This window comes from Pristis pectinata, chromosome 10 (assembly GCF_009764475.1).
Source record: "Pristis pectinata isolate sPriPec2 chromosome 10, sPriPec2.1.pri, whole genome shotgun sequence".
NCBI lineage: Eukaryota > Metazoa > Chordata > Chondrichthyes > Rhinopristiformes > Pristidae > Pristis > Pristis pectinata.
In genome coordinates, this window is record NC_067414.1 from 73,490,334 (window position 1) to 73,506,496 (window position 16,163).

General features: G+C 39.2%; 1 protein-coding gene across 2 annotated transcripts in view; it reads right to left on the reverse strand.

The window, feature by feature from the left end:
- mboat2b (membrane bound O-acyltransferase domain containing 2b) overlaps positions 1-16,163 on the reverse strand; it is a 124,060-nt gene that overhangs the window by 60,328 nt on the left and 47,569 nt on the right. For both annotated transcript variants that reach the window (XM_052024532.1, XM_052024533.1), the window contains exon 3: positions 9,577-9,654. In XM_052024532.1, coding sequence (XP_051880492.1) covers positions 9,577-9,654 — 78 coding nt within the window. The remainder of the gene's footprint in view (positions 1-9,576; positions 9,655-16,163) is intronic.

Genomic DNA, 16,163 nt, shown 5'->3' on the forward strand with positions numbered 1-16,163 from the left:
GTTCAAATCTCAATGGCTGTTCCATGATCCATTAACTTCAAACAGATTAGACGGGATATTGACGCAGCAGCAATGGAAAAGAAGAAAGGCCTTTTTAATCATATACAGCTCAGGTTGTCCAGAAACATCCCTCTCTAGATCAAAGAATAATTTCTCCAGTTAAACAAATTTGATCTGATTGACAGTCAATATGTCATGTACAATGAAGAAATATATCTGCATTGTGTCAATATTTGCTTTTCTTTGACTGCACATAGTTAAGGAAAACTAATTAAGTAAATTCAGTAAATAACTAAAATGGGGGGGGAGGGAGAGAGAGAGATGGGGAGAGGAGGGCGGGGAGAGAAAGAGGTCAAATCATTGGTACAATTTGTGGATCTTTGATCTTTTTTGAAACATTTATGGAATTTTGGAATAACGTTTGTTGAATTTTACTGCAACAACTAAACAAGCTTGAGGTGCTGTATGTCCTATTCCTTCAATAGGAATGAATCACTTCAGGCCATTGAGACAATGAATTGTTTTGTGACAAAATTATCCCCAGACATTTCATTCAACTGGCCTGGAATGACACAACAGAAACTCATTGTATGGTTTGACATAAACTGTGTTGATAACACAGAAACATGTACAGTTAGTTTAAAATATTTTGAATGATTTTAGTGTTTATTACCCCAAATGATGTTGAAAATTCGATTCTGTAGTAAAATAAGACAAACACTACTCCAAAATACCATGCAACGATTTTCGGTTGAGTAACCTCTTCAAAATGTTATTATGCCAGCAGAAAAAGAGTCAGTTTGGATTTGGAAACTCGCCATCATCTCAGCTGGTAACGATGTCATGTAGTTCAATTATGCAGACCAGCCAGTCTACATTTGGTCTCACTCTACTCCTGCAGTGTTGCGATTGGCTCGATGGCCCCTATCTACTCCTGGACGTTCGGACAAACTGTGGTGATCAGAATAGTAATTAGAGGCATCTATTCTTGGATGCAATATTGGAAAGTCATATGCAGACAGAATATTTCTTTGTTTCCTTGCCACCCACACCTACAAATGTACACATAGCCAATACTATTTGGCTGTAAATGAATGAGATCATGGTATTTTGTAAATGGTTATGGAACAATGATGGGCTCATGGAATTATTTCCATCAAGAATCAATCCTTTCAAAAGGGATGAACTGAAGCTTCCAACTTCATCAGGTTGCCCAGAATTCTCATGGATTGGAGTACGGATTGTCTGGATGTAGATGCAAATAAGTAATTGAAAAAGGAAAAAAGATCATTTTGGATGGTTATGGGGAAAATAATAGTATCATAGGACAGAACAGTAGACAAATGGCTTCTTTGTGTGCTTTAAATCGCATCAGTCCATGAAGATTTCTTGAGCAAATCTGAATCCAGTATGAACTAGTTTAGAAATAGTCCACACATCTCTAGAAATAGTGTCAACTCGCCTGTGAAAAAAAGGCTTTGTGCAATCTCTCTTTCTGGCACATGTCAACATGTTATGGTTTTGACCCATGACATTAAAGTAGGAATTTGTTTTCACCTTCCACAAATCCAGACCAAACCCAAGATGAACAAGTTCCAAAGGAATAATGGAGAGACAAAAGACTGCAGAAGATGGAATATAGAGCAAGAAACAAGGTGCTGGAGGAACTCAGCAGGTCAGGCAACATATGTGGAGGGAAATGAACAGTCAATGTTTTTGGTCAAGGCCCTTCATCTGGACTGAAAGATAGAGGGGAGATAGCCAGTATAAAGAGGTGAGGGGAAGGGGTGGAGCCAGAGCTGGCAAGTGATAGGTGGATCCAGGTGAGGAGGGGTGATTGGCTGATGGAGAAGGGAGGAGCGACAGAGGCTGGGAGAAGATAGGTAGAGGTGACAAATTGCTACAGATATGGAATTTGACCCACTGAGTTCCTCCAGCATCTTGGCTGTTGCCTCAAAGGAAGCACGTGGGAATCTGCCTGCAAGCTTGAAATCTTCAACAATGAGTGGACACCACAGAATAGCTCACAAATATTTGCAATATTCTCAAGGACAATTCCAAATTAAGCAATCTTTTGGCACTGTACATAAAAGTATGCAGTCAAATCTCGGCAGCAAATAAAAATATGTGATTCATTCCTTTGACCTATTACCCAGAATGGGGGTGTTACTTTTCCTGCACATTGCAAATTTCAAGCAAATATTTTTTTAAACTTTCTTTCAAAAGAAGTTTCAAGAATATTGTTTACAAATTGTATTGCAAATATCAGAAAGTCAATGCCAGAAACTGTAAAGGTTTCTGTCTTCATAATTGCTACTTGATCTACTGTGAATGTCCAGCTTTTTAGTGCTTTCTTGTGACTAGTTGTTACTTTTCAGGGTGAAACTTTGCACCACACCCAAGACTATTGCATCATTATGAAGACAAAGGCTTCCTTTGTGCTCCACAAATGAAATTCTACTTTGAACCAAAAAGGAGAGGGGATACATCATGATAACTTTGACTGTTTATGAATAATAGTACAAGCTACCTGAAATTTTATCATGCTTCTGCTTCTCACAATGATTTCTCATACTATGATAAGGACCTGAGAAGGATAGTTGGAAGGACAACAAAAAAAAGCAAAGAGCAGAATAAGAAAATGCAGATCCTTCCATTGCTGCACAGTTCCTCACTCACAGCTTCAGGCAACAGAAGTATGTTTTATTACCGAAAATTAAAAACCTTGTGGCTAAACAACATACTGGGATATCTCAATACAAATCCATAAATCATGCACAAGATTGAACATTAATCACTGAAATATGTGGCTTCTGGCATTTTTAGTGTAACCTCTTATAAAATGGCCAGTAGTTTTGCAAGATATTTACAATACAGGAATGATAGAGGGAAACCAGCCTTGGGCCTTAATTTACTTCTTCTGGCACATTTAGGGAACAGTAATATAGAACGCCAGGCATATAATCCATACCCTAGAAGACTGTTTAATGACAGTCATAACAGATGCTTCTTTTTCCAAACAAGCTAACAAGCAAGAACAATGTACAAAAAGCAAAGAAATCGTAAGTCGGTCCAGGAATAGTTAAACAGACAAATCAGCCACCAATTGTTGAAGATGGCTTTGCAGAATTTGGGATGAAAAATATTTCCATCAAAAACTTAAAAAGTTAAAATTCCTTGAGAAACCAAAAGTCTATGTAGGATTTTTGTGGGTATAAGTCAGCAGACTCACGTGTAGTGATCATATGGATTACAGATAAAGGATGTAGAATAAAGTGCTGACAATTTTAGCAGCCACATGCTCAGTAATACCTGAAATCACTTTGCATTGGAAAACCAAATTGCAGATCATGATAGCAAATTTTTTAAAGGTCAAATTTATTGGAGTAATATTGTGAGAGTTTAATCCTCAAACACCAGGTTAATGTGCACATTTTTGTTACATATTTAAGAAAAAGATAGACTAAAGGAATCTACTTTCTCCAACCATCCCCACCCCCACAGTTTAAATGGACTTTAGAGGTGACTTGAAGCCAATAAATCGCATTAAGCTCTTAAACAAGGTAATACAGGAATGGCATTCAGAAATCAGGATTCCAAGTCCAAACGGAAAGAGCACTTGAACAAATATGGCTGCATTGAAAAATTAATGAGTGCATACCTAAATGCCAATGCAGACTCATTCCACAACCCCATAGCAAGATCCCGAATCTGGTAGTCACTGATTACTGCACAAAAGTCAGACCAATCCAAATAGAAGAACCAAAAGAAAATCATACCAAGTTCTTGCATACCACTTAATGATTAAAGCAAAGGTAGCACTGGTTCATGGATTTGAAATGGAATGCCTATGCTGGCTCCATGAAATTACAAGGCAGATAATAACATAAAAAATAGAAGCAGGAACAGGAAAAATAGAAGCAGAGAGTTGTGGACACAGCCCAGCACATCACGGAAACCAGCCTCCCCTCCATGGACTCTCTGTCTATACTTCTTGCTGCTGCGTGGTGAAGCAGCCAGCATAATCAAAGACCCCACCCACTCAGGTCATTCTCTCTTCTCCTCTCTCCCATCAAGCAGAAGATACAAGAGCCTGAGGGCACATACCACCAGGCTCAAGGACAGCTTCTATCCCACTGTCATAAGACTATTGAACGGTTCCCTTATATGATGTGATGGACTCTTGACCTCACCATCTACTTTGTTATGATGTTGCAACTTATTGTCTACCTGCACTGCACTTCCTCTGTAACTGTGACACTTTACTCTGTACTATTATTGTTTTTACCTGTACTACCTCAATGCACTCTGTACTAACTCAATGTAACTGCACTGTGCAATGGATTGATCTGTATGACCAGTATGCAAGACAGGTTTTTCACTGTACCTCAGTACAAGTGACAACAATAAACCAATACCATTTGGTCCTCTGTGCATACTCTGCCATTTAATATGATATGCAGTGATCTTTTACCTCAACAGCATTTACTGTATTAATCCCATATCCCCTTGTCCCTTAACATCCAAAAATCTATTGAATATAATCTTGAATATAATCAGCGACTGAGCCTCCATAGCCCTCAGATTCCAAAGATTCACAACCATCTGGGTGAAGAAGTGTCTACTTTTCTGTCCTAAATGCCAACTGCTTATCTTGTGACCCCTTGTTCAAGACATCCCTTGCATCTAACCTGTCAAGATTACCTCTCATTTTCCTAAACTCAAAACATAGGCCTGATCTGCCTTCTCTTCTCATACAGCAAACCCAGCATTCCAGGAATCAATCTGGTGAACCACTGTTACACACATTGCCACTATATCCTTCCTTAGGTAGACAGACCAGACCTGCACACAGCATTCCAGATGCAGTCTCAAGAGCGCCTTTATTTCTGGAGCAAGAGGGCTCAATTATACTCAAAACATCTTGCAATAAATAAAACAACTCTGCATAACAACATTATTCCCCGCATCCTCCTTTTACCCAAAACTTTAAGTGTGAACACTAATCCTTGAACCATCCAGTAATGGGAACAGGGTACTCATTTATGCCCTTTATAAACCAGTCAGGTTTTGAATGTTCTTTTAAACTTTTGCCCAAGGAAAACAACCACACTATATCCAGCATCCACATAATTGGCCTTTCCCCTTCTTTCTGAAAAGGTCATGATATCCTAAGTTAAACAAATAATTCATTCATCATCTATGTGTTCAAATCCATTCACTTGCTACTCCTCAGCTCTGCATCTATCTCCAGCCAAACAATCTGCAGAACTCAGGTGGTCCTCCAGTTTTTATGTATTCTTCACCTTCTTGTCTTATGTAATTTGGAGCCTACAATCTCTCTCCCTTGTTAGCTCCTCCTCTTTCTTCAAGACAATACCTAAAATCCACCCTCATGCTCCAATGCTATTCATTTCCACGAGTTAGCTTTCCTTTTTGTCTCTCGAGTTTTGTCTGTTTATACTTCTGCACTGAGGAATTAACTTGGTGTACACTTTTACTTAGTCTTGCTTCAATATGTCCTATTTACTATACTATGAAATAAATTCCCAAAAGACAAATTTAATGATTTATATCCTCTTCAAATTGCTTGGCTTCCTTTGCAATTAACCAGAGTCCACATTTTTGTGTCATCTCTGAAATCTTGCTTTCCACACAAAAAAAAATCAGATTATTTGTATACTCATAGCTGTGGTTTTAAAGAGACACCATTGTTTACATACTTTCATCTTGAAAAATATCTTGATAACTTACCAGTTTTTTTTAAAACACTAATGTTTCTATAAATGCCATAGCCTGTAATAACCATAGAACCATACAGCACAAAACAGGCCCTTCGGCCCACCATGTTGTGCCGTCCATTAGACCACCCTCACACTACCTAACCCCTTCCTCCCGCATATCCCTCTATCTCACATTCCTCCATATGCCTATCCAACAAGCTCTTGAACCTGTTCAATGTATCTGCCTCCACCACCACCCCAGGCAGCGCATTCCATGCACCAACCACTCTCTGGGTGAAAAACCTCCCTCTGACATCTCCCCTGAACCTCCCACCCATAACCTTAAAGCCATGACCTCTCGTCTTGAGCATCGGTGCCCTGGGAAGGAGGTGCTGACTGTCTACTCTATCTATTCCTTAATAGCAAGTTCCTGGATGTTAAATTAATATACTTCATCACATTTCTTTATTCATCCATGTAGTTTCTACTTTGATTCCATTACATACTTGAAGAACACTATATTTTAATCAGATAATAGAGCTTCCTCAGATCAATAATAAGTCAAAAAGTTTAATCATGAAGATGATGGAAATATGAAACCTCAGTGAAAGAAATAGCAAGAAGCCATATAGCCCATTGCTTTACCATTCTATAATTTACTAGCTGATCTTGTGTCTTGTCCACTTCCCTGCCCAATCCCCATATCCTCAGTTTCAAAGATATCATCACCATTATCTCAAATATGCTCAAAGAGTGAGCAATCCTCAGCCTTTCACCACCCACCCTGGACATTATCTCTTCTCCCCCCCCCCCCCAATCGGACAGAAGATAAAGGCCTGAAAGCATGTACCACCAGGCTCAAGGACAGCTTCTAACCTGCTCTTATAAGACTATTGAATGGTCCCCTTGTATGATAAGATGGACTCTTGACCTCACAATCTACCTCGTCGTGGTCTTGCGCCTTATTGTCTACCTGCACTGCACTTTCTCAGTAACTGTAACAATTTAATCTGCATTCAGTTATTGCTTTTCCCTTGTACTACCTCAATGTACTGATGTGATGAAATGATATGTATGGATGGCATGCAAAACAAAGTTTTTCACTGTACCTCAGTATACGTGACAATAATAACCCAATTTACCAATTTAGAAGTTTCTCATTTTAGCCTTCTATGGTTGATCCCTTCTCCCGTGATTTGCTCTTGTTCTAGACCTTCCAACTAGAGGAAATAGCCCCTTCGGCATCTACCCTGCAGATCCCTCTCAGGATTTTGTATGCCTTCCCAAGATTATCACTTGATCAAGCTCCAGCAAGTATAGCCCCCACAGTTTAGAAGGATCTTTCACTCCTCATTCCAGGGATCAATATAGTGAATCTGATGAATGCATACACTTCCCTAGATACAAGCTCTAAATTGCATACACTACTCAAAGTGAGATCTGACCAAAGCCCTATACAATCTCAGCAAGACATTGTTACATCCTAACCCTTGCAATAGAATAAATATGCCGTTTGTCTTCCCAATTTGCTGTTGCAGTTGGAGGTGTAACTTCTGTAACTTGTGAACCAGCATACTGTGATCCCATTATATTTCTATTTTCTCCCTGTTTAAAAGAATTTTTGAAATGCTCACGACCAAAATGTATAATTTCACATTTGTTCACATTATACTCCACCTGCCACCTTCCTGCCCACTCATATAACATTAATATTTCCATTTGCAGATCTTTTTTGTATTCTCCTCAAAGCTCACTTTCTCAACTAGCTGATCAGTAAACTTGGAATCGTTAAAAGAGAGTGCATTGCATGCGAGTCATTAATATAATCTAATATACAGACAAGGGCTCAGTCCTGATCTCAGTTGCACAACATCAGTTATAGGCTACAAAACTGAAAACAGTTCATTTTTTTTTTACTCTATGCTATCCTTAAATAAAACTTGTACCCAAATATTATCCCCAATCCCATGATTCCTTCTTTTGAGGTAGTTTGTAAATGGCTTTTGAAAACCTAGACATGCTACATCCATTGGTTCCCCTTCATATAGCATATTGGTACCTCCCTCAATAAGTTATTAGATATATTAAACACAACTTTTCTTTCATGAAACTGTGCTAAATCTTCCCAATCATATTAATCACAAGAGATAATTAAAAATACTTCTATTTGTATTTTGGTAAATTGATTTATTATTCTCACATGTACTGAGGTACAGTGAAAAACTTGTCTTGCATTCCATTCATACAGATCAATTCATTACAACAGTGCACTGAGGTAATGCATGGTAAAACAATAACAGAGTGCAGAACAAAGTGTTACAGTTAGAGAAAGTGCAGTGCAGGTTGACAATAAGGTGCAAGGTCATAACGAGGTAGATTGCGAAGTCAAGAGTCCATCATATTGTACTTGGAAACCATTCAATAGTCTTATAACTGTGAGATAGAGGCTGTCTTTGAGCCTATTGGTACGTGCTTTCAGGCTTTGTATCTTCTGTCCAACGAAGAGAGAATGTCCAAGGTGGGTGGGGTGTTTGATTATTTACTGAGGCAGTGAGAAAAGCAGACAGAGTCCATGGAGGGGAGGGTGGTTTCTGTGATGTGCTGAGCTGTGTCTACAACTCTCTGCAGTTTCTTACGGTCACGGGCAGAACAGCTGCCATACTAAGTCATGATGCATCCAGATAGGATGCTTTCTACGGTGCATTGATAAAAATTGGTGAGGGTCAAAGGGGACATGCCAAATTTCTTTAGCCCTTTGAGGAAGTAGAGGCACTGGTGAGCTTTCTCGGCTGTGGTGTCAACATGGTTGGACCAGAACAGGCTATTGGTGATGTTCACTCCTGGGAACTTAAAGGTCTCAACTCTCTCGACCTCAGCACCGTTGATGTAAACAGAAGCATGTGCACTGCCCCCCTTTCTGAAGTCAATGACCTGCCCTTTTGTTTTGCTGACATTGAGGGAAAGGTTGTTGTCATGACACCATGTCATTTCATGTATTTTTTAGCATCCACGCTTCCCGACAATAATCAGCTACTTGGGTTGCATTTAAATAAAACTACACAGAGTAGTTACTTCCCTCCCTTTTCTGAGGATACTAAGACTGCATTGGGATACATCTACCACCGCCTGAATTAAGATCAGTTAATTCATCATTACATTCATGACTATATCCATAACTGGCTCTTTGTGAACATCTTAAAGCAGGAAATACTTTCCCCTACTAAATTGTATAGGGAACTACACCTCACTCTTCTGATCAATGCATTGATTTATTTTTTTGAAAGATGAAGGCAAGTACCTTTAAAATTTGTACTTTCCAAATATGTAGCCAATATAACACAAAAAGGTAGGTGAAATACAAAGTTGTGTTCAGTATTGCCTTTGACAACCCACAAAAGCAATTCCATGGCCTAAAGCTGTTCATCAAATGTAGGCCTAAAGAATCCAATGACCTCCTTTTAGATTATTGCCTGTAATCACTCAAACATACTCCTAGGCAGCATGCAAAAGGAGCATTTTTCTGAATATTCAAATGAACAAATACAAGTCTACCCAATTTAGAAAGGAATCTTTGTTATAGTTTTAAAAGCATGTATTTAATGAAATGAATAGATCTTGTCTACAAGTACTACATCAAAGCTGGCCCTTCTCACCACCTGGTACTGCTGTCCAAAGCAATCTTTGTTACTGGCAGATAGGTAATGTTTCGAGGCGGTAGCTGGCTCCGCGCCATAACAAGGAATAGCATTTTTAATAGGTTTTTTTTCCAGCTGTTCATATGGAACTTAGAAGAATTTTTGGACTCAGTTGGATGAAAAACAAAAATTGATGAACCTTCAAAGAAGATACTTACTTATGCATGTGGCCTGCCCCAACAATCACCATGATGTAGTAAGAAATTCCACTCTGAAGAACGAAATGCAAAGCATACCTGAAGGAAAAATAAATCAATATGATTAATGAAGAGCAATATAAAATGGAGTCAGAGCAAAACAAATTGACACTTCTGTTACAAACAACACTTAGGAACATTAGTTTTTAACTCCATCAAAAAATTTGGCTGCATACAAAACTAAGGAATTCAATATATTTAATTGCGAAAACAGAATGCAGGGTAGCACCAGCATGAGAGTTGAGACAGAGTAAGATATATTAAAGACAATCAAGAAAACAATGTTAACTTTTTTCTCTGAGTAACTTGGCCACCTATAGCTTTGATTCATTATAAAATTACATTGTTCCCTTTTCTCCCCCCATCCTCTGGGTTTTAAATGTTGACACACCATGCTGTTTTAAGTGGCTAACATTGAAAGTGATCCTGAATAATATATCAAAAGTCAAATCTGCAGCTTGTTATTTTAGCAATGGGTCTAGCCAAGGGATAGATTATTTTGTTGGCCCGCCTGACCATAATGCACCTAGGTTTTGTTAGCAATTTTTATGAAAACCATTTGATTTTATTTAATAGCTTCACATCTTATCCTTTAACTGGGTTTTAGTGCCCCATTCTAACGTTGGATGAGGACGAAAGCATTTTAAATACTCTTACTATTCAAGTCACATGCCAATTCTGGCATCGCCTTTAGCTCACTGTCATTATTTTCAAAACACATCACAGCACTTCAGAAATCTCTTCTTGGTTAGTCAACAGCACTTTAAAAGATCATGTGTCCCCTTTAGGCAGGATGGAAGCAGGGAAAAAAAAATGTTTGACATATTCCACCCAATTCCATGCTTGCTTGTACCACACTGATGACAAAGAAAGTACAGTGATTCACTTTGTTAACTCTAAATTCATTTCAGCAGCACTGAATCACAGAAATGTAGAACCACTTTTCCCCAAGCAACGACAGTACTTAACAATAAACTGCATTATTCTATATGTAAATGTATTAAAACTCTAATGCAAAATAGTGTAACTCAGTGGGAATAAAAACTTCAGGATCAGTAATAAACTTTTGATGCATCACAAGGAAGATGGAAAAAAAAATCCTTTTTCCAAATTTCTTTTTCTTTTTACCTGAAAGCACCAGTCGTTCTTCAAACTTTTTAATCTCCCCACCACCCCTAAAACCAAGCATCTCCCTGATTGAATATACTTATACAACCTCTCCCTACTTCTATCAGTGACTCCTGTTGCTGAAGGAGACATGATACCAAGTGTTAGCAGATCATTCAACCACAAGGGCATCAAAAGGCAGAACCTGCCTAAGCTTACACACATACATTTGCACTCCTGCCGATTAAAAAATCTCTGAATTTAGCAAAGTTTTAATTTACCCAAGCCTTTGGCTGTACTGATTAGCTGCTCATTACATAATCTCACTGAATCAGAATGTCAAATATAGCAGGCTTTCATTAAGTGAGTCTAAATAGCAGTTTAAAAAGCTATCTTACCAATGCATGCCAGGCACACTGTATTTTGATCATGTAACCCAAAATTGAGCAAGCGATCTGTTTCATGGACATAATAGCGGCACCTCCATTTTGATAGCCTCTGCTACTAGCAAAACAAGTTGTTAAGGCAGCTCAACCTATGACAACTCTGGAAGGGTTGTGCAGTCAGTGCTAATTGGGACTTCTAGAGCACCATATCATTCCTGCACTCTGACCTTTTCAGATCCATAGGAATACTCAGGGGCAGTACCAGCTTTGGCCTTGCAGAAGAGGCACTTGCTGCCAGTCATCAGGATAACAACATTCCTACATTTCTGACTGTGCCCTTATGTTACAGATATAAATTGGAACTTGGTCCGAGGACAATCTGGCCAGAGCAGCTCAATGCCACCCAATATCATAAGCATCCTCAAAAGGTTCACCAGCTTTCCATATTCTAACTTGTTAACCAAGGAGACCAACAAGACACCAAGAGAGGTGAACTAAGATGTCAAAGGGAAAACCTTAATTGTTCCCATCAAATATCATTAAATGAACCAGACCCAATGTAAAAAAAAGGCAGGGAAGGTAATCAACCACAGAGCATCAAGAACAGTGACACAAAACAATGTAGAACCTCAGTACTGATAGTGAAACAAATGCAGTACAGCAGCAAGTCAATGCAGGTGGTGCCGCCGCCACAGATTCAGAGAGATTTATTATCCACAACTCTTAAGTGTGAATTCTAAATTCAGGAACAGGCAATGTTACTGAATACATAGGGCAACAGAGACACAGGTAAAAGTAATGTAGGAGACTTGGGTCATAAAGAACAACTATATCTTGGCCTGTTCAACAGGCGTGGTTTAGTTAGAAGCTGTCAAATAAAAAGAAAGGGCATGATAGTCAAAGAGTTAACCATGTCAGTTCAGTGGAAGAAAAATTGAATTTACTGGGGATTTGATAATCACCTAGAAGTCCAGTGTCCCCCCCCCCCCCCCTCCCCAGTCTAGAGTGCAAAAGGATTTAAGGTTAAAGAATTTCTCCAAACAATCTGGAAAGACAGAGTGCAAGGTTAGTAATCACTAGCTCATATCGGAACCAGAAGATAAAACAAACAGGGAGGAGACCCTAAAGGACAAGTCAGGTCAAATTATAAAGCAGTGGTAGTGATGGAATTGGGGGCAGGTGCTGTGAGGATTTATGTCAGCACAAGATATGCAAGGTGCTTCTACTTGAAGAACGGTTTGAGACTTCTATGCATCTAAATTCTTGGAGGATAGATAGAGCTATAAGAGTTTAGCAACTGGTATTGGGTCATGAAGGAGCTGTATGCACAAGGGTGATAAGCTCTGTGCTAGGCCATGGTAGGAAGGGTAAACAGGGCTGCAGAAAGGACTTTAAACTAATAAAATGGGTTAGGTTTCATATGGAAAAATAGCATTAATAATAATGACTTCAAGATAAGTTAAAAAAAAGGGAGGAGAGAAAATGCTAAGTCATGACAAATATTTACAATAAATACTTCATATTCAAAAAAAAGGCATTTAAAGTCTAAAGTACCTGTGACATTTTCACCTCAATTTACAAAAAAAGTGTGGTAAGTCCAAAGAGTGAGAAAAGCCCCATTAGGACACCACTGGTGACTGTTACATGAACAAGTGAACTGAAACCACAAATTTCCCTTTCCTGCAGCTATTAGAGAGACCTGGCAACAAGTTGGTCATGACTGGGAGCAAAGTATTCCCAGCAATGCTTTTTTGACATGGAAATTGGGAAGGCAGAGCAGTGATATTGATTAAGAAAAGATAAGATTACACAAGTAATTTTATGCCTTGCCTTGATGCAGGACTATGCATTAAGGCAAGCAGCCTATGCAAACACATTGAATGGGATTAAGAAATAACAGTGAATGCAAGACTCGTAAACATCCTTCAAAACTTCCTGACAAAAGTGATTTAGCAGCAGTATGCATACTGTAAATACAGAGATCAGATAAGCATGTAACAAGAAGAAAGTTATAACAAGGAGGTATTCACATTAACTCACTGGGAAATGAATAAAAATTAAATTGCACCACGAGACCAATAAAGACATTGGAGCAGAATTCGGCCATTCAGCCCATTCTTCTCTCCCATTCCATCCTGGCCAATTTTTTTTTCAACCCCATTCTCCCACCTTCTCCCCGTAAGCTAATCAAGAACCTATCAATCTGTCTTAAATATACCCAATGACTTGGTCTCCACAGCCCTCTGTGGCAACGAATTTTAGATTCACCATCCTCTGGCTGAAGGTATTCCTCCTCATCTCAGTTTTAAAGAGATATCCCTTTATTCTGAGGCTGCGCCATTAAAAGGCTTGGGCAAGCAAGTTTGACAGGTTACAACTAAATTGTTAGGAGAGCCCAACTTCACAAAGATCTTATTAAGTTTAAAACCTTTGTAAATTTGCTGATGAATGTGTCATGTGCATGCCTTCAGAGGGGTTCAAATCAACATGACGGGTGCTTCAAGGATGGAATGAGCATACACATACTAGATTATGTAGTCATATTAGTTTACTTAGGTGCTCGTTTTATGCCTACAAGATGGATAAAGCACATCACTTCCAGCCCAGTATTTTCCATCATATGGAATGAGAAATTTGCTGAAGGTTGAAGAAAAGATGAGTGACTGGTCATGGGAGGCAATGATTAGAAGAGAGAATAGTGCCAACTTTGCAATTTGGACTTCCCTCTAGTGAGGAGGGGAGGCAAATACAATCATCGTCTTTCGTGGGAAGGGATTGAAAAGCAGTTTGTCTTAACTGGCTGTGAAAGAAATTCAGCCCTTTTGGAACCAGGATGTTTTGCTAAGCTTCCCCTGGAAGGGATTGGTTGGTAAATTGGTTTTTGGTCAGAGGTAAAGGTGCCCTGGAGGAAGAAAGAAGAGGTCAGGCTTTGGTTACATTCAACAGGGACAGAATGGCATGAATGTCACTCAGTGAAGGGAGGAAAGCAAAATAGACATTAGTTTGCCTTGCAAACAAGCACTTCCTCGTGTTCATGGATTTATTTTATGCCCTCCGTAATCACTTTTTCGAGAACATTCCACCCACAGTCTGCTCCATGAAAGGGGGTCATAAGAGAAGAAATAGGATCAGGCTATTCAGCCTCTCTGCCATTCAATAAGATCACTGCTGATTTTTACCTCATCACTGCTTTCCTACACTTACCCAATATCGTTGATCCCCTAAATATTGAAAAATCTATTGAACTGTCTTGAATGTACAGTAAAGCTCCATTACTTGGGTACGCTTGGGACTTTGGTGGTGCTGGACTAGCAACTTTTCCGGACTATCAGATGTTATGTAACTGATGCGCCAAAACCCTTTTAATTTGTTACATGGCAACTTTTCAGTGAACTTGGTAAGTTTAAAGGGGGCATGGGAACTAGGACACCAGCTGTTGAAAGGGAAACACAGTGCAGGAATCTCAGCCCTGGCAAGTGGAAAGCACTGGGATTTCCTAATGGTCAGATGGCAGATTATTGGGGGTTTCACTATGCTTGGTGACTGAGCCTCCTCATCTCTCCTGGAATTCCCTACCCAAGAGAGATGTGAACGCTCAGTCGCTGAGTACCTGGACATTAAGGAATACTGGATTGTCAGAATTTTGGAAGTTTGTAATCCGAGACAAAAGCCAGTCTTAGGTTGGGAGGCCTAGTAGTTGAATGCCACAGAATTTGATGCTACTTCAGAATCTATTATTTGGAAAAGGAAGAATAAGGGACCTTAATATCCAAAAATCAGTCTTGAATATATTTAGCAATTAAGCCTACTTGGTCAAGAAATTTCTTCATCAATCCTGAAAGGCTAACCCTTTAACATTTTAGATACCCCAGTCAAAGAAAACATCCCTACAGTTCAATACAAGAATTCTGTATGGTTTCAATTATTTCTCATTCTTCTGAACTCCAGACAGCATAGTTCTAACATGTTTAATCATTGCTCAAAAAGGATAAAGTCCCAATCCCAGAAACCAATCCGATGATCCTTTATTTCATTCACTCTACCACAAATATATATTTCCTTAGGTAGGGACACTATACCCACGCACAGTATGTCTGACATGGTCTCCCCAAGGCTCTATACAATTTCGGTAGGATGTCTTTATTGCAGGAGGATTTGAGTGTAACAATAAAGGACAATATACAGTCTATCTTTTTACATGCCTGTTTTACCTGATTGTTAACTTAGAGGTTTTGTTTGTACAAGGACATGCAGGTCCCTCTGAACAACACCTTACAATCTGCCAAAAAAAACTTTCAAAAATTGAGCTGCATGACCTCATATTTTTCCATATTATATTCTGTTTGCCATTACCCTGCCCATTCACTTAGCTTGTCTATATCCTCCTCACTACTCACACTACCACTCAGATTTGTATCAGCAACAATTTGGCATGTGTTACACTTGCCCCCTTAGCCAAATCATTGACAGGTTGTGAACAGCATCAATCCTTGTGGCACCCAAATACTCTCAGCCTCCCAACCCCCAAACTGGCATTTTTTTTCCCCTCAAGTTAAAAACTTTCAAAATCCTACCAAGTCAATTTTAACTGGCTCTTCCTGCCTTGACACCTGACAACTTTTGTACAGTGGAAAACACTGCCATAGTAAGGCCCAACATAAACTAGAGTAAAAACATCTCATCTTCTGTCTGGGCACTTTGCAAACATCTGGAATGAACACTGAATGTTTCAACTTGTGATAAACTGCTCTCTCGTTGTTTTCCTATTTATGTCTCTTTCTCACCTGGTTTCTTTAAAATGCCTTCCTAACATGCCTCAGTATTCAGTCTCCTTACCACCTGATCTGTCTTAACTGATCTCCATATAGTCTTTATCTTGCACCTCACTCCTCCCCCCCCCAGAAAAATGTAAACCCTCCACTCTTCTTCAAAATTCTGAGGAAGGCTCCCTGGCCCAAAACATTAACTGGTTTCACTTTCCACAGATATTGCTCGACTGGCTGAGTTCTTCCAGCATTGGGTTTCAATTTTTGTTTGATATTTCACTGAAAAAAA